Source organism: Chamaea fasciata, unplaced genomic scaffold, assembly GCF_029207755.1.
Source record: "Chamaea fasciata isolate MVZ Bird 193981 ecotype frontalis unplaced genomic scaffold, bChaFas1.0.hap1 SCAF_4, whole genome shotgun sequence".
NCBI lineage: Eukaryota > Metazoa > Chordata > Aves > Passeriformes > Sylviidae > Chamaea > Chamaea fasciata.
Genome location: NW_027094089.1, coordinates 59,260,938 through 59,279,596, shown reverse-complemented (window position 1 = coordinate 59,279,596; position 18,659 = coordinate 59,260,938). Strand labels below are relative to the sequence as shown.

Here is an 18,659-nt window from a genome sequence, read left to right as displayed (position 1 = left end):
CACGAGCAGCAAATCCCGAATTTGCTGCGCCCCAAACCCCACTGCCGCCGCAGCAGGGAAGGAAGCCCCGACAGGAGACTAACAGGAGGGGTTTTTTGTGGGAAGACTGGACTTGGTCTTCAGAGCTGCCTTCCAGACCCAACCATTATGAGGTTCCGGGGAGCAGTGGAAAGTGAGAGCACGTTGTCAGTCCTGTGGGCTAAAGGGCTGAGTCAGTAATTCTTCCCCTGTCTCTCAGACACTCTACCCACCTTTGCAGGCACACACTTCTATCATGACGAACCAACACTCGGTTGCTTAAGACAGGTTGGACACAAACCACAAAAGATCCACCAGCATATCAGCTCGCAGACCAAGATCAAATCCTAGTTCTTCTGAACAAGTCCAAAATAAATGTGCTGTACACAACAATGAAAAACTCCCCACTTCTTCCTGGCAGACAGCAGCAAGCTAACAGTACTCACTACAAGAAATCACAGTTAATAGCCCCTAGGATTTTATCTAAACTACTGAAATCAATATGAATCTCATCACTGGTAGTAAAAAGGGGAAAAAACAATAAACCAACCCAAGCCCAAATCCCAATGTTACCTAATTTCACAAGATTTTGATCAATGGACTATATGGAATTAATTTGCAAGCATTCAGAGCAAGAATGCTGTGATAGTACCAAACTATGCCCTGCAATTTGGAGATGCTTATTGTGTAGCAGGACAAGAGCAGGTAGCACAACTCTGCTACTGCCAGCAGCCGTTCTGAAATTTAGGAGGGACTATCATTTTCAGGAGGGATTTTCATAAAATTTTCTTCTTGTTCACATAATCTCCTTATATTTTCAAAATAAAAAGACATTTTACATTTCAATAATCTTGTCCACAACTATTCAATGCTTTCCACAGAACTCAAACCCTATGTATTGTTTAATCACTTCTAAAACATGCACAATACAGACAGCACAATACACACACAAAAAAAATTCAAACACAGAGAATTGAAGCTGCATGTGTGGTATTAGGATTGAAAAAATATACTTTTAACATAACATTTTCCAGACATAAATCTTAAAGAGCTATACTACTTATGGAACTGTATTATTAGAAAGCAGAATCTGAAACAACTCATTTATTAAATAACACAAAGCCAGAACTGAATAAAAAACAAAATAAATCTGTATCTACAGTAAGCAGTAAGCAAGGAAATGGGAAAAAAAAGAGACAGAATAATCTGCATTTTATTCACATCACAGAATGCTCTGTAACAACCACAAGTAAACATGGGGAAGTAAACATGACCAAGGTCATACAGATTTGAGATGCTAACTCTTGATTTCCAGATTCACATGCAAATAATTGGACACAACACTTCCAGAAGTTAAGCACATCTAACATTAGGAAACTACTAGGGTGCTGTATTTCAAATGTTGTTTGTATCTTCCAACTGTATATTTGTATTTCTGAATTTTATATTTACCAGTTTAAAATAGGAATTGTTCCCTTTTTCCTATACAAAACACCAAATGTGGTTTTATTTTGAAGAATACATTTCTTTTTAAAGCACAAGTATATTTTTACAGAAGTTTTGTAAGTGTCTGAATCTATCAACATGAAGAGTAATTTTCTCTGTCCTTCCTCTTCCTCATTAATGCCTCTTTCATTGGCTCTGTTACATTGGGGAGTACCTTGACTGTAGAGCTCAGGGACAGTGGGGATCAGGCTGAGTGCCTGTGGGTGACAGTCAGAGGGGTAGCCAACAGGGCAGAGATCCTGCTGGCAGTTTGGTACAGACCACCCAGCCAGGATGAAGTGAAATATTCTGTCAGTGGATGTTTCATGATCATTAGCCCTTGTTCCTGGAAACTCAACACAGGGCAGAGGAGACAGTCTGGGAGGTTCCTGCGGTGGGTGGAAGATAACTTCCAGACGCAGCTGGTAGGGGAGCCTACCAGGGCATGCCCTGCCAGACCTGCTGTTCACAAACAGAGAAGGGCTGTGGGAGATGTGGTGGTCAGAGACCATCTTGGGCACACTCACCATGGAATGATAGAGTTTCTCTATTCTTGGTGAAGTAAGGAAGGGGATCAATTGCCTTGGACTTCCAGAAGGCAGACTTTGCCCTGTCCAGGATACTGGTTCAGAGTGTCTGTCAGGAAACTGCCCTTAAAAACAAAGGGGGTCAAGGAAGGCTGAACATGGTTTAAGAAGGAAATTTTAAAGGCACAAGAGTAGACCATCTCCATGTGCCAACAGATGAGCTGACAGAGAAGACAACTGCCCTGGCTGAGCAGGGAGCTTTCATGGGAACTCAGGGAAAAAAGGTGAGCTCATGACCTTTGGAAGATGAAGCAGGGAACTCAAGATGCCATTAGGTCATACAGAGAGAAAACTAGAAAGGCAAAACCTCAACTACAACTCAATCTGGCCACTGCTGTGAAAGATTATAGAAACTGTTTTTATAAATGCATTAACTACAAAAGGAGGGCCAAGAAAAAATCTCCATCCTTTACTAGACATGGAAGGGAACAGAGTCACCAAGGATGAGGAAAAGGCTGGGGTACTTCATGTCTTCCTTCGCACAGTCTTTAACAGAAAGCCCTGTTATCCTCAGGGCAGCCAGCCCCCTGATCAGGTAGACAGGGATGGGGAGCAGGACAGACCCCCTGCAATCCAGGAGGAAGTTGTTAGTGACCTGCTGTGCCACTCAGACGATCACAAGTCTGTGATGTCAGATGGGATCCACCCAAGGGTACCGAGGGAGCTGGAGAAGAGCTCATTAAGCTGTTCTCCATCGTTTATCATCAGTCCTGGCTAACTGAGGTCTCAGGTGCCTGAAGGTTGGCCAGTGTGACACCCATCTACAAGAATGGAAAGGAGGATCTAGGGAACTACAGGTCTGTCGGTCTGACCTCAGTGCCAGGGAATGTTATGGAACAGACTGTCTTGGGTGCCATCACACTGCACATACAGGACAACCACGGGATCAGGCCCAGGCAGCTGGGGCTTGGGACAGGCTGCCTGACCAACATTATTGTTTTTTATGAGCAGGTGACCTGCCTGTTAGATGAGAGAAAGACTGCGGATATTGTCTGCCATTACTTCAGCAAAGCACCTCATTGCAAGGACATTGAGGGGCTGGAGCGAGTCCAGAGAAGGGCAATGGAGGTGGTGAAGGGTCTGTAGCATGCTGTGAAGAGTGGCTGAGGGTGCTGGGGGTGTTTAGCCTGGAGAAAAGGAGACTCAGGGGTGACCTTATCACTCTCTACAACTGCCTAAAGGAGCATGTAGCCAGGTGGGGGTCAGTCTCTTCACCCAGGCAACCAGTGACAGGACAAGAGACAGAGTGTTACCTGTGTGTACATTAGGAAGAATTCTGTCATGGAAAGGGTAGTTAAACATTTTAACAGGCTACCCAGAGAGGTGTTGGAACCATCATCCCCGAAAGTATTCAAAAAACAACTGGATGTAGCACTTAAGAGTCATGATTTAGTTGACATGGTGGTTTTCGGTCAAAGGTTGGACTCAATGATCTTGGAGACCTTTTCCAACCCTAATGATTCTATGTTTCTATGCTGCCAAGGTGGAAAACAAAATGCAGCAAGAACAGATGGTTTATAAAGAAGAAGCCAACAAATTTTGAGTCCCCTCAACCTATTGCACTTTTCTTGCAACATACCTTTGAAATAAATAAAGCTACTTTGGAAAGCTATCTCAGAACCAAACAGAAACTATAAATGACACCAATTCAATCACATCTCTTTTTATATACATGGGCTTTAAAAATCTGTGTATATACATATCCATCCATTCCTGGTAAAGCATAAAATAGTAGTGTGTGTATTTACTGCATGTTTAGTTGTTAATGCAGACATGAAAACCCTGAAGTTACTTCAGAAAGGCAGACATCCATTCACCCACTCAATTCCAAAGTGAACATCACTGATGTTCACTTCACTTGTTTTTATTACTTCTGATTAACTACAGAATTTCCAATAATAATTTCAGTTTAGCCACAAACTCACAAACATAATAGCATGCCATATAAACATATGTTAGTGGACCATCACACAACAATTACTCTTGGAATTAAAATAACAAGTAGTATATATCAAATTTCTTTTGTAAGAGAAGTACAGTGGTTTACAACTATTTGGGTACCTTAGATCTCTAAGAGGTTTATGTACAGTATGATTACTATATCAAGATAAATTGATAAATGTTTTATCTTGATTTAAATTATTCTGATGATGCAATTTTGAAAGAGCTTATTCAAATTTCCTTCTTATAATGTACTACAATAAAATCACTAACATATTCCTGACTATTAGTCCTCTAAAGGTTTTCTTCCACATAGGAAAGTAGAAATCTAGTTTTGTCTCATGATTCCCCTATTACCATATCCATAAGATAAGCAGAGCTTACATCCTGAAACACCATAATCCAACTGCCAAAAAAATGCACATCCACATTCCTAAATAATTATTTAAATATCCTTAATGCAGGCTAAATTAATATACTGTTGGATTCAAAGTGCTGACTAATGTAATGTCACACAAGTATTTTTACAGTACCATGTACATGTTGTTCAAAATATCATTATGCATCTAGAACACAATTTCCAGACCACATTATTTTCCTTCTATAATGCCTCTCTGAAGGTTCTCATCCTGTTGTTTTTACCTGTTATGCCATCTCCCATTTATGCATCCTCCCTCTTATCAATTCCTATCAATCATCAATATCCAGGTGCCTACTGCTCTCTTCTTTATGGCTCCATTCATTCACTCTGTCCACAGGATGTCCTCTCTAAACCAGTTTTCAAAGATGCTACACTGGTCTTGCTAGTCTCTGAATATCTTATTTTGAAAGCACAAAGTCTTTGGAGCAGAGGCAAGTAAAGACAACCTAAGTGTGCTAGCACAGTAATGTTCCATTCTTTACAGGAATCAGAATGTGAAGAAAACTGAAGTATGAACATTTTTAATAAGTAACAAAAACAACTTGAAACAAGTATTTGACTTCTTTTTATATATTGGTAACTTAGATATAGATATCTTTTTTCTTCCTCAGCTGGTACTTGGTGTAGTACCAGATACTATATAAAATTCACAATATATATCTACTATATATAGTATATAAAGTAGATATATACTATATATATTCACAATATATAGAAAAATTAGGCATAGACCCTGTATATGGCTCTGTTTGCTGCAATACCTAAATCCCTAAATACCTACCTGAAGAACAGCTGACACCAAGCCATTTATGAAATTTTCAAGTATTGTAATGGATCCCTAAAATAACAGTTTTGCAGGTTCAATTTAAAAAGAAGAACATTTAAAGGTAGCATTCTTTTCCTGACTAGAATACGTACTCTGCAAGCAGTTTTATAGGCTGAAAATAAAATGCCATATGCCGTTCGTTAGTTCTGTGATTTTATGGAACATATAATTTGAGTGCATAACACACATGCTATTTCACACTGCAATTAACAATTAAATTTACATTTAGTGCTGCAAACTAGTTCATTATTTTGGGAAAAGTACTGTGGCAGGTTTTCTCTTAGGGAAGATTTTTTTGTGCTCTGAATAACACAGCATTTGAAAACAAATTTTCATTACAGTTTAGCAAATGTTTTGCATTAAGAATTTTGTTCAGGTTTGCAAACAAAACCAAGTAACTAAGCAGTCACATAATAAAATAATCTACAAGGGATTCCCATTGTTCAGGCTGCTGAACTCCAAGGGCACAGAGATTGAAGTAAAAACAGATAGATTCAAATCCTTCCTGGCCAGAGTTTATAATTTTTTAAGACAGAAGAAAGTACTCAGCACCCTCACCACTGGGTTTCATTTCTTTAGCCACTCTTCATTACTGAATAAAATGTTTTTTTCCTTTCTACCAATTCAGTGTGAAAACTAAAAAATTAATGATGTTTGTAAGACTCAAGATTGGCTTGCATTAACAAGTCATACATGCCATAAAGGCCATTTATGCTGATGTATGTTTCTACGCTGACATATTTGAAAACTGTCACTCCTGAAGCATGAAAGAGCGGTATCAAATGTACTACATGTTGCACATACCAGCAATGAGTCTTTTATGACATGAGCGACTTCTTCCAATGAATTGAACTGAACGGAAAACAACTGGTCTAAAAGATGTAACGTAGCTTTTTCAAGGCTTGGTAAGTGACGAAGCCAAAGGCTGAAGACAGCTGATTCAGGAAGGGAGATCTTCTTCCTGGTTTAGAAAGGAAAATACTGTTTTACCTGAGTAACTAGAAGGAAGACAAAAAAATATATATATACTTTTTTTTTTAACATACTGGGGAAAAAGGAGGCACAAAATCAACCTGAAGCAAGAGAGAGATCTTATTTACAGTAGCCTGTTCAATAGGAAACATTCCTTGCTATTATTAGAGCAAAGAATGACAAGAAATCACCATCATCTACAAATGCAACTTTACCACACATGTTTAAAATCTAGAAATTTGGTCATGATGGATCCCATCAAATGGAAACAGAAGGTTTAAGTCCAGAGTTCCCTTCCTCTCTCAAGAAAGGTCCTGTCCCTGGACCCTGTGCTCTCTCCAACCTAGACTAGTTCATGCAGACAGCTACTGACAGATGAGCAGGAAGGTCCTGCATAATATTTCTGCTGTATAATCAAACTATTACCTATCTTTGCAGAGAAATAAGGAAAAAACCCAAAAGCAACCAAAAAAAAAGGAAAAAAAAAAGAACAAAAATAAAAAAATTACTTAGAGGAAGCTAAGTCTTCAGCCCACCAGCACTGACCAGAGCTATTTAACAGACAAATAGTTAGGCAGACAAGTTATCTCTTCACCTGAAGACTTCAGCTATTGGTGCTGTATCACTACAAAAGAAAAGGCACAGTGTGGACCAGCATGAATCAAAATATACTAAACTAACCACCCAAGAAGAAATATCACAGCACAAACATCCTAGAATATTTTTGTAGCTGTTGTGATGGTTGCAAATTAAAAGGTTCAAACCAAAACAATACATAAATAACAATAAATATTTGCCTTGGTCTTAAATCAAGTTCAGATTGAAAACCCTAAAATTAGGCTGGAGAGTACATGCAAACCAAAGCTACTGACAAAAGAGAAAAATACCAGCAAAAAGAATACTAAAGCCATTTTAGGATATATTTTCAATGTATTTATTTTGCCATACGTTCACTTAATTATCAGCTCTCAGAATTCTGAACTCCATTAAAAAGCCTGTAATTTTTTTCATTCATTATTATGTAATGACCTTAAAGTGTACATGTGGAGACAAGAAATACACTGAAGTATCCAGAATTTCAAAACTGTAAAGCAATGCTTAATTTCACGATGCTGTTTTATTAAATATTACTATTAAAGCACATATGCACATCAGAGTAAATTAAGAATGACAAAAGATGAGCTGATTTTGCCACTAGCAACTTTCTTCTTGTTTTTTTGCTAGCATGGTAGATATTATAGATTTTAAGGCAAGAAAAGAAAGCTAATAAACTTACATAGAGATGTTGCTACTCTAAGATATAAAAACCATACAGGAAGTTAACTGAAGTGATTATATTCCCACAACTGAACTTGCAGATGGTCCCACCAGGACAATTTTGAGTTCTTTGGAGTCTTGCAAGTGCCCTGTTTTCTGGGGTAGGCTTCACCCATTTTCAGAAAGGGGACACGTTCAGAACACGACAGAGTTAGGAAAAACAGAATTCAGTTGTCAGAGCAGGGAAAAGGATAAAATACAAGCAAATTCACATTAAGACCACATGAGTTCAGTGACAGTCCAGGAACAGATCATGTAACACAGACGTGAGCCTGTATCTGCTCTCAGGGAAACCATGCGCTTTCATTGAGGACCCTGCAAGAGTCACTTAGTCAAAAGCCATGTGAAATCTGATATTTTTGTTCACTGTGATAAGTAAGCAGCTCAACAGTTAAGAAAAGAGACATTTATTTCAATCAGAAGAACCTCTTATGGCCATCCAAAGAATGGCCTTACTCACAACATGAAGTCTCAGAAGTCTGTCATGATGGACTGCCCATCAGCTTACTGATACAAGAACAAACCTTCTGTATAGGACCTGTGAACTTGCTCTCAAAGTCTTTCAAACTGGTGGAACAGTTGGAAGCCACAAAAGATGGACAAGTGAAAGAGTGAAAGATAGCTCTGTATTTTTGGGTACATCTTTCAGTACAAACCTCCACATTCCCACTCCCATTTCATTCCTTTTCCTCAGCTTATAGTAACATGCATGGATTAGTTATTTTACTTTCCCATTAATTATCTATTTTTGTCTGGAGCCCTCAATGGATCACCACAAAAATCTTCAACTGAACATCTCAGAAACGATGATCAGTACAAGGGGAAGCAATTAAAACTGATTAAAAAATGAGAGAAATGGATAATTGACACAAAGTGTTCACAAGGGACATTTTCTAGTATAAAAAAAATCTGTTTATAATACAGCACCTCAGCTACAACTAGAATAAAGCAATTCTCAAGCAAAAGTAGGCTGTGCTTTCCCTGACATCTTCCCTTTCCTGGCATAGCCAACTTGCTGATGTTCAGCTTCACTCTGCTGATTTTCATCCACAGACTGATTTTATGAGAACAGTGGGCTTACTGGTAGCAAAACAAGGAAAGCTGTATTTCACAAATTGCTCCTCTCTCAGACTCATTAAAACTAATCTGCTGAAAACCAGAAGAATTTAGAATCCAGACAACAAATTTCTCAAAAAAAAAAAAAAAACCCAACAAAACCCAGAAGAATTGCGAAAACATCAAACATAAGGATCTATCTTAAACACAGAAAAATTAAAATGGCTACCAAAATGTCAGGTTAGGAATGGTAATACACTTATATGACACATAAATGACATTTCTGTGAAAAATTAAGACAATTTCCACAAAATTCCTAAAATCTTTTAAAGGCTTAAACCCCCTTTTTAGGAAATAGATGAGACAAAGTCCCAGTCAATATTTAAAGCTGTTATGCCACAGTTTGTGCATCAGCAATGTAAAATTCTGCTTTGGCCCACAGTCTTAGCTCTGCTATTCAACTGCAAGGGAAATACTTTACTAGAAAGGTATACAGTGCATTCAGCATACAAACCCAGAAAAAAACACATTGAATTGAATTGACAGTCTTTATGAAAAAGCAAAATAATACAAACCTTGCTACTTACTTTAAAAAGGCCTCATTCACAGCCTCTAGAAACTTTGAACTGAGAACTTCTTTTGATGAACCTCCATGGTAAAGAAGGAGAGTTTTGAGCAGTGGAGTTAGATCAGGCAAAGTTATGAGAGGCACACAGAAAATGGACACAGCATTCACACGACTGGCTGAAGTGCTGAGGGAAAAAAATACACAGTTTGTATTCCAGAAAAGTCATAAATTCTAAACTGCTAAGATAAAAAAGGGACATTAAAATTAATTACAGATTAAATGTAAGATATGCATACCTAACTGTTGAAAAATTATTTACTAGAATGACTGTTAACCTATCATTCTATATTGTGTGCAGAATGTTAAGAAGTCAGATTAATTTTGATTTTTAAGTGTTCAAAGCAAACCATGTGAGGGATATCAACACAATTCTGAACTGGACCCAGTTGTGTTGGCTCCATCACCCCATCCTTCCAAGCAGACACTTCTCTGTCTTTCCCCAGGTCAGTGAAGAAAGACTAGAGATTCACAGCTCCCATGTAAGTTTCCTGGAGCCCCAGAAGAAACAGCCTAGCTGCTGCTTTTCAGGCCTGCTGTTGCTTTTTTAACCTCTTTTTCCTCTTAACACAAACAATTTATGAATCTTGCTGTCTTCAAGTGCTCAGCTGGAAAATTTTTGTCTTACAGATCTACACAACAAAGGAATATGTAGCACCTTTGGATCTTAATATACAAACCACTTGCTGGATCTTCTCACTAAAACTACATGGAAATGATTAAAGACAGTGGAATCTGGAACATAAAGAAAATACAGGAACTTTGCAACTTTAAGAAAATTAAAATGGCAGAGACTAGATTTGCAAAAAGAAATCACAACTTTCCCAGAGAACATACGTTATTTCTAGCACATGAAACTGTAGTATTGACAGAAATACTCTACAAGACCAAGAACTATGAAATACTGAATTCCGGCAAATTAAAATATTGTCCTATACTGTTTGTAAAAGGCTTCCCTAAGTTCCTGCCAATTTCTCCTGATTCAGTAAAAGTGCATTGTCTGCAAGAATCTGAAAGCATTTTCATTGAGAAGTCACCAATACTACTCCTGAGGACTGGAGATGGGAATTAAGCAGGCTGCTCAGCAGTATGGACACAAGGTATTAATCATTACCATTTAAAAGAGGCAGAAATAAAACATGACACATTTTCAAAGATGCTATTTCTGACTGATAACCTGACTAAATATGTGTTTAAGGTTTCTTATACTGAAATACTTCTAAGTGCACTTTTGTCACAAGTGCTTCTGTACAAATAGTAGTTATTGAGATGATCTTATCACGCAGCAATATTTTCCAGGATACACAGACCTGAAACTCTAAATCAGTTCCGTTTGCAAAATTATGTTTCTAATTCCTTATCCAAGATTAGCAAAATTTAGCAGATTTACTCTTACTTAGCTTCAGAAGAAAAACCCTGTAGTTTTCTTCTACATAATCTTCAAACTGTGTTCTTGAAGAATAGGGCACAACGCACCCCACTGTGTACAATGAATGTGCACAGATATTATCATACAAATTTTTAAAATATTACTAAATGGGAAAAGGAGAAGATGTACACTTCTAAAAGCAAACAACTTTTGCCTCTGGAATTTCAATGAATATCCATATCATAATTTCTACACTCAAAAATCAATCTAAGTTCAGAGTTTTCCCTTTCTCCCAGCAGAAATCAGGTATTTTTTTTCCCAACAGTCTCAACCAGCTTTTCACCTAAGTCTGTTTCATCCTATTTTCTAAAATGTGAGCATTCATTTCCTTCATGGAAAGAAACTTTGTGATACTCGTCATTAACTGAGTCCATGGTTTTAATGCCAAAATCAGTTCTAACAAATTCAGCTCATTTAATCTTCCTTACCATATATCTAGATGCAAAGAGGAAGGGGAGAGGAATAGCCAGGTTTTTGGCTCATGATACAAGAAAAATATTTCAATCAGCCTCTTCTTTCCTGTAATTTTACATGCTATGTAAAATAGATCATAAAACTCTTTTATTCATAGCATCACTTTTGGCTCTAAAGGGCAACAAAATGTGCACAGTCATTTTCTTTCATTCAGTTCATTAACTATGAATTATTTCAATTTTATTAATATTTAAATGCTTTTATTTACTTATTAGTCATTGTGCTATTAAATAATAACAATAATTTTATTTAGTTTATTACATAACACTATTGGTGTAATTATTTTTTCACTAATAATTTAAATATGGATAAGTATTGCTTATTTATATTTATTACTCTGTTATTAATAATTTAATCTAATAAATCGAATACACTTAAGATAGAAGACATAAATTGAATTCATACTTTACATTAAAAATATTCTCATTTTTCCTTTTGTTTTTTTAGCAATTCACTTAATTTACAGGCAATCAATAGGGGCTACTGATATTCAAATGACATAACTTTAGTAGTTACAAAAGACTATGATCTGCACTTCAAGGTCAGTAGAAAGGTACACATCAGACAGCAAAAGGGCATGATCATGTGAAAACTAGTGTCAACAGCACCATTAGGCAAATGATCTTTGAAGGTCCCTTCCAACTGTTCTATGACTCCTAGGTTAAGTACAAACTCTTATGTGAAACCAAACTTACCAAGCTTGTCCACACCTTAAATTACTTAACATATGTATCCAAAACTTTTCAACTGAAGCCCAAGTTGCCCAAGACTGTAAAGATCCTCACTGAACAGTAATGATCCAAACCAAAACGTATCAAAATTATGTTCAGATAACACCTACCTCTCCTGAATTTTAAGTCCATTGAACTGGTTTTCTCTGAGTTCTGTTACTAATGAAATTACCATCTGTTAAAATAAAATAAAAATAAGTAAGATAAAATGCATTACATTTACTGCCAATAATCAGACATTAGTTGCATGATTCTGTGTGACTGATGTACTGTAAAGGTTAATAACTTCCTCTGTTCACCTATTTTCATTTTTTAAATTTTTTAACTATTGAAGTCAAATAAAAGTTCTCTAAATCACTGAACAAACTGTACTGCAAAATTTTAACACATTATATACTTTACACATTTTAAAACAAAAAAGATTCATTTTAGCTCTGCTTCCCCAACAGTTAAGACATAACTTTCAGAAAAGCATTACTAATAATTTTTACATGCTTTGTCTAATTCAAGTCAATATATTATGAAATATTTTTCCCTCTATTTTTATATATCTTAAATATAGAAGTGACTTTAGGTAAGATTTAGGGCTCATCTCCCATTTTAAATGCCTCAGACATAGTAAAAAAAATTCAGAAGTTACCATCTAATACATAAAATAATAAATATAATTTTAACTTCATGGGGCAAAAATAATGATAGAATAGGGTTTTTCTTTTGATATAGCATGACAGCCATGGGAATTTTGTTTTTACGAACATCTATTACAGTGTAATCTAATAAAAAGTTCTCATTTATCCAGAGATCTCCCGCTTCATTTTTTCCCTTAAAAGGTTGTAAAAGTAACTGAGGTAAGAAAAGATAAACAAAGTTCAGTTCATGTTCCTTATCACAATAACAGCTCCATGTATGTGCTTATAAACTGGTGATGTATTATTCACAAAATGTCAATTACACAACATACTTACATTTTTAACCAAGTGACAATAATAATCTGCTGACGTGTAGCCCAGAGCTGATATGAATGTACTGGTTTCCACTTCATTACTCTCCCACTTAGAAGAACAAAGGAGATGGCACAGCAAACTCTGAGGAATCAACAGAATGGCATTAAAGTACCAGGCTACAAGCTGTGTAAAGGGATAGGACAGCTGTTGAATTCTGTCAGGGTAAGGCATCTTGATCAGCTGCGGCCATTTTACATCATTGATACAGAACGGCAGACAGCTCCCATCAACCATAAGGAAAATGCTGCAGTTGCTATGATCAAATGTGGGTTTACACACTCCACATGATTTCAGCAGCTGTCCAACAGCAATGGAGACCATTCACATCAAACCAGAGACTTTTCCTAGGTTTCAGTCCTCTGGGAGACATTTCAATCATCTATAGTCTTGATCAGTACCATGATGAAGAAGAGAAAGTGTGAAATTAGCATCTACTTTTCCATATCACTTTTTAAAGATGCTCTGGGATTCAGATGGGTCTGGTCTCATACAATAATTTGCTTGATTTCCTCATTATTTTGAGAAGATGATGATAAAAATCTTGACATTTACTTCTCTACCAACTTCACTATGAAATGCTTTACATCTCATTAAAACTTTTTAAATACATCACATGATTATCTAAGCAATCCTTTGATGATAGATTCTAAGTCAGATTAACAGATTTGGTACAGTTCTTCTGCAGGCATGTACAGGGGACTCTGAGCGTAGTTCTAATGTTTTCCTAGTTTTTCAGCACTATACTACAGCTCTACTGTCATTTGGACAGACCTTACACCCCAGAACCTTCACTAGAAAATGTATTATGAAAACCAAAATTGTGAAATCTTGAGCAGGTTTTTGCATGCAGGTGTCACAAATGAGCTGAGATAGTTCTATGTTGATCATCAAACTATCTGCTCTGCATTTTTCACAGTTTCATTTCTTCCTGTTCTTGACTGCTACATGCTGACATAACAACAGTTATGATGTTCCCTTTCCAGAGTTCATTTCAGGGCTTTATGTATCACTGACACTTAAAGTATAAACTTTTTATAGCACTAAGTATATAAAATTCTTTGTAACAGAAGGTCAGAATTAGTCTAAAGTCTAAAGGAAAAGTCTAAAACAAAATAAAGGAGGCATTACAACAACAAACCTGGGATGCCACTTTCGCTAGAGGTAAGGAGGGCACTTGAAAAGTACAAAGTCTGTTAGATTGCTTAGTGAAAGACTGACAAAAAGCTTAACCAGTCACAGTAAACATAAAAATCTCTGAAAAGATTTGACAGGCTGACATGGCAAAAAATGACTGCAAAATGAGGGAGTGGCTTAAACCCCCATATATTCATGTGTTACCCTACAAAATTTATTATCTAGCAACCCTTCTGTAACCAGAATTTTCCTAAGGGTAAAATTAATTAAACACTCTCTTTGTGAAGAGTACTTTCAAAACTGCTTTGCCCCCTACCCTTGTCTAACAGCCAGTGTAAACCAAGCAATAGAAGAAAAAAGAATATAAAATGACTATACATCATCAGAGTCTGCATACGTCCTGCAGAGTCTGCAACACTTTCCTGCGTTGGTTTTTGGTTTGGTATTGTTTTGGGGTTTTACTTGCTTATTTACTTGCTTGGGGGGTTTTGTTGCTTAATTTTCAATTTACTAGATGCATGCAAGGAATTTGCAGATTTTTTTTCTTGAAATGTACAAGATCTCCAAACAGCCAGAAGGGGGCAACAGAAACACAGGCAAGGAGATACTGTAGTCAAGATGAAAGGAGCTATTAGGTGTTTATATAAGACAAATAGGTATTAAAGATGGAAAACATTTAAAATTCAGCTCTGTGTCTTACATATTTCATTTTACTGACAGCGCTGCAGTGGAAAACCTGAGACAGCCCTACATGCAACAAAGATATTTGTTAACAGTGAGTTAAAGCATTTGTCTTTTTCAGTTTTAAAGTTTTCTTACTCTTCTAGAACTCATACAGAAAGTTCTCCTCCCTAGAAAAAGTAGCTTATTTACTTCTTATATAATTCTGGTTGTAAGTGATAATTCTTTTACTACTCTATATTAGCAGAGAACTTTCTGGAAGAAAAATTAATACTGATGCTTCATTCATACTTGATGAATGAGTTGTTAGGATAAGGAGTATTTAATGTCTTCATCAATGGAATGGGACTGAGTGGGACAGTAGAATCAAGTGCACCCTGAGCAAGTTTGCAGATGATACTAAGATGCATGGTACAGTTGATTCCCTGTGTGAAGGGATGGCATCCAGAGGTAGGAGGGGCAAACCTGTGTGAACCCCACGAAGTTCAACAAGGCCAAGTGAAAAGTCCAGCACCTCGACTGGGCAATCTCCAATATTGATTATCAGGGATGAATGGATTGAGAGCAGTCCTGCAGAGAAGGACCTGGAAATATTTGAAATTAACTCTTTCAGAAAGTATGCTACAGAGAAATTGAAAATTCACTTGAATTTTGGAATTTAAATTTCTTTTTTTTTACTATAGAGAAACTGAAAAGATTTCAGATTTTTCTCACATATCTAGGAAGAATGTAATATTCAAACCTTGTCAGGTTCCAATATTACATTATGAATTCCCCCCAAAAGCATTTTGGAAAATCAAAAACCATGGCATATTACATATCGATCCGTTATTTGATACTGATAACTTCTAAGGAATCATTTCAAAATCAATACCTAGAAGGTATTCAGGTACACGATGAGAAAATTGTCAGTACTAAATGCACTCCTGTATTGGTATCAGTCATGGATCCTACATTACTCCAGCAAAATTAACAACTGGAAATCTACATAGTCATCAGCTGTTCCTGGCAGTGAATCAATTACCATTCACTGTCTAACCCACTAATACCACATTCTACAAGCCAGAAAAGTGGATCTGCAGCATTTCTGCTGCAGTCAAAAGGAAAAATAACAAGGTGTCTTTTATTTTTGCATTTCCAGAATCAAGATGGCTGATTTCAGAAAACGAACAGCAGTCAGGCATACTGTAATATCAGAAGTGACTTTTTTCTTGATTTTTCTCACCACTGAGTAAGCAAGAAGGAAACCACTTTGGTTGTCATTGCAAGAGAAGCAATCCATCCCTATGGCCTAGGATTAAAGGCATCCTGTTCAAAATCTCATTCAACCTGAAACTGAATTAATGAATTTTTATAAAGCCCCAACAATGACCAACTTCTTTGAACAACCTCGCAAGTGACTTTATTTTACTTTGCAATTTATACTGAGTAATGCTGCAGATAATTCAAAATCCATTGCTGCAGAGAGATTTCTAGTATCTTTAACAGGCAGATAATCCTGTGACCATTACCACAAAGACACAAACCCATAAACTTTCTTTATCAGTGTAAGCACACTGCTTCATATCTCCAAGATCCTATAGCATACCTCCACCACCTCACCACTCCCACAACAAAATTCAGTATGGAGTATGGGATAGGATATGATTTCTGAGGGAAAGCAAGGGAAGAAAACAAATCATCTCCAGTCCTTAGACCTCACAGTGGTCCTTGTCCTGTGGATGGCTCAGAGCTGGGATAACAAGACAAAGAAAACAAAAGAAAAAGAGAGGAGAAAGAGAGAAAAGAGAAAAAAAAACAGAGAAAAAAGCCATAGGACTCTGTCCTCCAATCACACCTTTCCTGTAACAATACTCAGAATGTTTGAGACAAAACATGCTTAGGTCTGATCCTCTCAGTCAATCTGCAGATGAAGCCAATTTGGGTGGGAGATTTTGATCTGCTGAAGGGTAGGAAGGCTCTGCAGAAAGATCTGGACAGGCTGGATCAATGGACTGAGGCCAGTGGTATGAAGTTTGATATGGTGAAGTGCTGGGTCAAGCCTGACACTGGGTCCAGTCACAACAACCCCAGACAGCATTACAGCCCGGGGCAAGAGAGGCTGAAAAGCTGCCTGGCCAAAAAGGACCTGCGGGTGCTGGTCAGCAATGGCTGAGCATGAGCCAGCCGTGCCCAGGTGGCCAGGAAGGCCAATGGCATCCTGGCAATGCTGTGGCCAGCAGGACCAGGGCAGAGATTGTCCCATTGTACTCGGCACTGGTGAGGCCACACCTTGAATCCTGAGTCCAGTTCAGGGCCACTTACTTCAAGAAGGACTTTGAGGTCCTTTGACTTCTCTGGAGTGAGTCCAGAGAAGAGCAGTGAAGCTGGTGAAAGGTCTGAAGCACAGGTCCTATGAGGGGCAGCTGTGGGAGCTGTTTAGCCTGGAGAAAAGGAGGAGAGACTGTATTGTTCTCTACAACTGCCTGAAAGGAGGGTATAGCCAGGTGGGTGTTGGTCTCTGCTGTTACAATCTCAGTAACAACTGACAGGACAAGAACACACAGTCTCAAGTTGCACCAGGAAGGTTTAGATTGGTATTAGGAAAAATTTCTTCATTGACAGGGTTGTCACGCATTGAAACAGGCTGCCCTACTGGTGGTGGCATCACCACTCCTGGGAAGTGTTCAAGAAATTGTGTGGATGTGGCACTAGGGGATGTGGTTAGGTGGCAATATGGCAGTGCAGTGTTAACACTGGACTTGAAGATCTTATAGGTCTTTTCCAACCTCTCTGATTCTAAAGAGGACTAAGCAACTAAAAACACTTTTAAGCTAACTCTTTTGATACTCCTCTTTAAGTAAGGCTGATTTCCATGTGCTGTAAGGGATTTGTTGAGTTACTCCATAACATTCTTTGTAACAACCATCTCATGAAGCACATGACCCTATAAAAGTCTGGAAATTAATCTTCTGGAGCAGAACTTGTCCCTCCACTGATTTAACTAACATGGCCCTAGGCAGATACCAACTCAACTAGTGTTCACAAATCCACTAGTGCAGGAGGTGCTTTAGGCTCTGATACTATATTTACCAAGCAGGGATCCAAAAGCTCTGAACCATTTTACCCCTTTCCTTTCTGAAATACCCAATATTTTCCTGCACGTGTCAATGGGGAAAAATATAGAAGTTTGAATTAAAGGCACAATTACTTCTGAAATTAGACATCAACACATAAACTTGATTTTTATTACAGGATGTCAAGTTTTATGCTGGCAACTGTATTTGTGTAGCAACTATCCTGGAATTTATGGCAGTTTCAAAGACATTCCAGGGGAGCTAGATAAACCAATTTATTTCTGGAAACTTCTCAACACACTCTTTCCAAAATATTTATGGTTCTGAATGTCCTCAGAAGCAGATGTGATAATCAATAGCTCCAATGTATTTTGATGGATGGTTTCACTGGGATAAGCCATTCAAACCTGACACTAATTAAGACTTCCCAGCGATGATACTGAGCTCTTTTTTAATGTCTTGGATGAATCTATCAAAGCAACAGCAGAACAGGATGAAACTGAATAATCTATCGTTTATTCAAAGAAATACTTCTCGTAAGTATGTTCTGCTTGAAAACACTAAGTGCAGTGATTTTTTTGAGAAGCGACCATTAATGACATTCTGCTGAAAATTATGATCTTTGTGGATCTGTTGGGTTAAGTACAGCATGGATACCCAAGGGGAAATTTCTGAAATCTGGTCAAGTAGCAGGTTTATTTCTGACCTTTCTATCTGCTTAAACTGGAACCAGATTTCCTCAGCTCTGCTAAAAGAAAGCAGGTATAATATGAAAAACTACATCTTATTCAGAGGAAGCTTTAGAAATAAGCGCTATTTCTTATTTGCATTTAATCAGACTTTGGAATGAGAATTTCTTGTATGTCAGTGACTTCAAGAGTCTGTCCATCAGTGTTGCTCTA

General features: G+C 37.5%; 2 protein-coding genes across 2 annotated transcripts in view; one reads left to right on the top strand and one right to left on the bottom strand.

Moving 5' to 3' along the window:
- AOPEP (aminopeptidase O (putative)) overlaps window positions 1-12,643 on the top strand; it is a 227,025-nt gene extending 214,382 nt beyond the window's left edge. The window contains exon 17 of the mRNA XM_066181702.1: window positions 9,879-12,643. The gene's annotated coding sequence lies outside the window, so the exon portion shown is untranslated. The remainder of the gene's footprint in view (window positions 1-9,878) is intronic.
- Window positions 1-18,659, bottom strand: part of FANCC (FA complementation group C) — a 79,362-nt gene that overhangs the window by 17,835 nt on the left and 42,868 nt on the right. Inside the window, exons 5-8 of the mRNA XM_066181710.1 lie at window positions 12,848-12,967; window positions 11,993-12,057; window positions 9,211-9,375; window positions 6,083-6,239 (exon numbers count right to left, since the gene is read on the bottom strand). Coding sequence (XP_066037807.1) covers window positions 6,083-6,239; window positions 9,211-9,375; window positions 11,993-12,057; window positions 12,848-12,967 — 507 coding nt within the window. The remainder of the gene's footprint in view (window positions 1-6,082; window positions 6,240-9,210; window positions 9,376-11,992; window positions 12,058-12,847; window positions 12,968-18,659) is intronic.